At 63.3% G+C, this 4,376-nt stretch overlaps 3 protein-coding genes across 3 annotated transcripts in view; 1 reads left to right on the top strand and 2 right to left on the bottom strand.

Annotated features, from left to right (window-relative positions):
* The window catches only part of NUP160 (nucleoporin 160), a 59,676-nt gene extending 55,372 nt beyond the window's left edge, over window positions 1–4,304 (bottom strand). The window contains exons 1-2 of the mRNA XM_026850226.1: window positions 3,118–4,304; window positions 2,049–2,060 (exon numbers count right to left, since the gene is read on the bottom strand). Of these exons, the coding sequence (XP_026706027.1) occupies window positions 2,049–2,060; window positions 3,118–3,435 (330 nt within the window). The 5' untranslated portion in view covers window positions 3,436–4,304. The remainder of the gene's footprint in view (window positions 1–2,048; window positions 2,061–3,117) is intronic.
* Window positions 221–4,376, top strand: part of LOC113481054 (protein farnesyltransferase subunit beta-like) — a 12,702-nt gene continuing 8,546 nt past the window's right edge. Inside the window, exon 1 of the mRNA XM_026850326.1 lies at window positions 221–564. Coding sequence (XP_026706127.1) covers window positions 295–564 — 270 coding nt within the window. The 5' untranslated portion in view covers window positions 221–294. The remainder of the gene's footprint in view (window positions 565–4,376) is intronic.
* On the bottom strand, window positions 2,138–3,275 carry GPX2 (glutathione peroxidase 2). The gene is made up of 3 exons (XM_026850301.1): window positions 3,206–3,275; window positions 2,770–3,105; window positions 2,138–2,690 (listed from the first exon to the last, which is right to left on the bottom strand). Exons 2-3 carry the CDS (start codon window positions 3,028–3,030, stop codon window positions 2,340–2,342), a joined length of 612 nt encoding a protein of 203 aa, XP_026706102.1. The 5' UTR covers window positions 3,031–3,105; window positions 3,206–3,275; the 3' UTR covers window positions 2,138–2,339.

Here is a 4,376-nt window from a genome sequence, read left to right as displayed (position 1 = left end):
CGCGATACTTCCGCCGCGGGGCGGGGCGGGGCTTAGCGCGGGGGGCGTGGTGGAGATGCGTTAGTCCCGCCTTATGGGCGGGGTTTGAGGGCTGAGAGGCTTGGGGGAGGGCCCTGAGGGAGGGTAACTGGGGGGCCCGGTACTTGTGGGGGGATGACTGATGGTTTTGGGGGGCCGCAGGGGCTGGGGAGATGATGCCTGAGGGGATCTGAAGGACTGGGGAGAGGAGAGTTGTCAGGGAACTGATGGCAGTTAAGGGAGGGTTAGGTGTGGGAGGGGAAGTTGGGCGGTGTGATGTTCTGGGACCCCCCTGGGGTCTGGGGGGAGGTCAGTGCCCCAGTGGGTGAGGGCACGCACAGAGGGTGGGGACTTGTCCCCAAGGGACTGAGGGGATTTGGGGAGGGCGTGAGAGATACCCCCAGGACAGCAGCACCTGGGCTGGGAGCAGCCGCATCCCCTCAGCCCCGACCCCATCACCCTCCCTCCTCCGCAGACCTCTGCGAGAACTGTCACCACCTCATCGCACGCCATGAGTACACCTTCAGCGTGGTGGATGACTACCAGGTACCCCCGGGGAAACCTCTTCACCCCCTGCAGCCCCTCTCCTACTCCAGGAACATCCTAAACCAAGCCCTGGGCTGTTCCTCCATCACTGGATGTCCAAACCCACCCTGCCATGGCCAGCCCGGCTGATTCCCGCCCACCCTGACACCTGTGTGAGAGAGCCAGGTGGCTTCGGATACAAGCCATGGTGCTGGCTTCGAAGATTTCAGAGCCACATCCCTGTGTTCAGGGCTACCTAGAGCTTCCTGGCACTAGTCCTTGCTTTGTGAGGGGCAGCCCAGCTCACCTCTTGCCTCCTGCGCAGTCCCTGCGTGGGGATGTTGGTGATGTGTGTGTGGCCCAGAGCAGCAAAACGTGGCTGCATGGTGGGGCGGGGGGGCCTGCAGCTCTCCCAACCCTCCTTCCTGGCACATTTCTTATTCAGCAGCTAAATGCTGGAAAATGGACTCAGGGAAGCTGGTGGGGCTCATCCTGGGGGACGAAATGAGATCCCCCCGGGTCTGATTGCAATCGAGGATCAAGTGCCGGCTCCAGCTCAGGTTTCCCTGGCTGTGCCTGTAGCAGGGCTGTGGCAGAGTGCGGTTACGGCAGCACCCTCCTCTCTCCTGTCCCACCACAGGAATACACCATGCTGTGCCTGCTCTGCGGCCGGGCTGAGGACTCCATCAGCATCCTTCCTGACGACCCTCGCCAGATGACCCCACTCTTCTAAACCCGCTTTATATCCCGGTGCGAGCCCCTAGGTGCCCCCAACCTCCCTCCCCACTCCCCACCACACAGAACCGCAACACTGGGAGCTCCCTGGATCCCTGAGCGATCCCTGAGTGCAGCATCATCCCTTATGTGAGTCTTTTCTCCAAACCTCCAGCCTGGATGCGGCCGATTGCCAACGCTGGATGCTCCCACATGGCTCTGGCTGCAGGGATGGGGTGAAGCACCATAGCTTGAGCCCCCCTTGTGCTGAAGATATGAGAGGGGTCCTTTGTCACCCCAAAAAGCGGTCCTAAAGGATGCCCGCCCTGTCCTGCCTCAGGAACCCACGCATGTGGAGGCAATAAATGTGACGTGTTACAGCTCCATGGTGCAGGTGGGAGCACTTTGGGGGTGGGCTTCACCTCCCTGAACACCCTATAGTCAGTGAAGGGTGTTGGGGCCCAATGCAGGGGTCGGGAGTGGCTTTTTGCTTCCTGCAAACCTGTGGAATCCTTCCACCTGTCGCAGGTCTGGCCCTTCTCTGCATCCCAGAGCCCATTTTGCTCCCTGGCACTCTCACAAACCCTGCTGAGAAGTGACTTTATTATTTTTGCTCCCCCAGGGGCTGCGTGGAGCTCGTGTGGGGACCCCCCCACACACACCCCCACCCTGCGGGGCCCATTTCCCTGGGGGGGTAACCCAGCCCTGCCCTGCCGGCAGCAGTAAAGAGCTGAGTGCCAAAATCACTCCCCGGGGGTGAGGTGCTGCTGTTGGCACCCAGCCCCAGCAGCACTGGCGGGGAGCTCCCGGCACCACCATTTCCTGGATCTGGCACCGTGGGGCTGCTTCCTCCTTCCCCACAGCAGCCCCCTCCCCTCAAAAAACACACAGCCATGGCCACACTCCCTCCAGCTCATTTATTACTGCCAGCCTGCGCCACCCCAGTTGCCCCAGCCCTCTGCCCCCTTCGAGCCCCCTCCCCGCGGCAGTTTCGGAGGGGGCTGTCACCCGGCGGAGAGCTGGGGCTGTTTGGGGAGGGAATGGCAACTGGTGGAGGGTGGGGGGGGATGCTGGAACTGGCCCTACTTGGCCAGTTTGAGGAGACGCTGGATATCAGGCTCCAGCTGGGCTGTGGGTGTGCGGGGGCTGTAGCGTCGGAAAGGTTCCCCTTCGGGCCCCACTAAAAACTTCTCGAAGTTCCAGGAGATGTCAGAGCGTCGTACAGGGCTCCAGGTGAAGAAACGGGGCTCGGCCATCAGATGGGCCACCTCGTCAGCCGGTGCAGGCAAGTGAGCCTTCAGGTAGGCGAAGACGGGGTGGGTGTCCTGCCCGTTCACCTGGCACTTCTGGAAGAGGGTGAAGTTGGGCTCGAAGCCACCTCCCGGCCGCACGTGCTTCAGGCTGTTGAGAATCTCCTCGTTGGTGCCGTTCTCCTGTGATGGGGAAGGGAAAAAAGCCAGCGCCGTGCCCCCCTCCTCACACTGGGCGCTGCGGTGGTCCCCGAGAACTTACCTGGTAGCCAAATTGGTTACAGGGGAAGCCCAGCACGACCAAGCGGCGGGGATAGCGGGTTTGCAGCATGTTGAGCTGGGTGTAATCCCGCACTGTGGTGCCTCAGAGGGATGCCACGTTCTCGATGAGGACCACGCGGCCCCGGAAGACGTTAAAATCCACCTTCTCCCCGTGCAAGGAGGTGGCACTCAGGTCGTAGAAGGACTTGGCGATGGGGACGGTCATGGCTGCAGACGCGCGCCTCTGCCTTTCCCCGCGCATCTGTCGGGGCGTCTTAAGGGCTGTCCGGTGCCCACGTGATGCGCCAGTTCCAAAGGTCTCCTCGCCTTGCCGTGACTTGGCAGAAACCGGAGCCGTCCCACCCGCTGGCACCCACCCAGGGGGAAAAAGGAAGAGGCCGGGGGTGGCGTGGGGCCAAGGAGATGCTTCTACCTGCCTCAATAATTCATGGCACAGTCTGGTGCAACGTGGCTGCTCTTCCCTGTGCCCGCAAGGTGGGAGATGCTGTGGGGCTCGGCACCTCCAGCCTGTCGGTACAGGCTGGGGACACTCAGAGGAGTCAGGAAATAACGGGACTCCAGGAGCTGGGGCTGCGTGGGGTGGAGGATGGGGTGACTCAGACCCAGGTGGGGGGGGATGGGGTGCCCCAGTGCATCTCCTTGGCATCACCCGCAGGGGCTCCTGTGCTTGCCATCCCCACAGTGCCCACCAGTTCCAGCACCCAGTGGTCCCAGTGCTACCATCCTGCGATGTCCCTGTCCCCACCGGGGCTGGCTCATGGGAACATCCTCCCCTGGCCAGCAGTGGGAGGCATGGTCCCCGCCATCGCGGTGTCCCACAGACCCGTCCTCCCACCCGGAAAGGGGACACCGTCCCAGCAGCCCTGGAGCAGCCTCAATAATTGATACCCGCTCAGGTTGCTGGGGCCTGGCTCAGCCCGTGGCATGCTGCCCCACTTGCCCGGTGGCTGGTGGCTGCACCATAGCACTGGGGGCTTCACAGTGTCATGGCACCGTGCCCACAGCCCACCCCCAGCAGCACACGAGCCACTGGCCCCGCTCCAGCATCACCTTTATTCTGCAAACTTTGTGTGTGTGTGTGTGTGTGTGTGTGTGTGTGTGTGTAAAATCGAGGGGAGGTGGGAGGGCCACGGGCACAGGGTGGGCACACAGCGCCCGCAACACCCTACCCCCACCCCCACCATCCCCACATGGGTGCCAGGATGGGGGGGCACCTCCACCATCTCTGGGTGGGGGAGAGGTCCTGGGTTGCCACCAGGTGTTCCCCCCCGCCCCCTCCATCAGGCTGCCCCAATCCTGCACCCACTGTGCCACCCCCCACCCAACACAGCCCGCTGCGGGGGGTGTCGGGGGGGTGCAGGCTTCAACACCAGCAGGTTTTGGGGCTGTCCTCACTCCCCAGGGGCTGCTGCTCGTCCTCATCCAGGCGGGCCAGGGTGGGGGTGCGGGGGGGGGGCCGCAGCCCCTCTAGTTCCTTGCGGTGTGCCTGCAGCACCAGCTCCGTCAGCCGTGTGAAGGACTGTGAGAGAGGAGGGGGAGCGATGTGTGAGCTGGGGGACCCCCCAAATTCCCCCCCCCCCTCCAGTT

This window comes from Athene cunicularia (genome assembly GCF_003259725.1).
Source record: "Athene cunicularia isolate RWA chromosome 5 unlocalized genomic scaffold, athCun1 chr5_part2, whole genome shotgun sequence".
NCBI lineage: Eukaryota > Metazoa > Chordata > Aves > Strigiformes > Strigidae > Athene > Athene cunicularia.
Note: the sequence above shows the minus strand (reverse complement) of the source record. Positions and strands in the feature narration are given on the sequence as shown.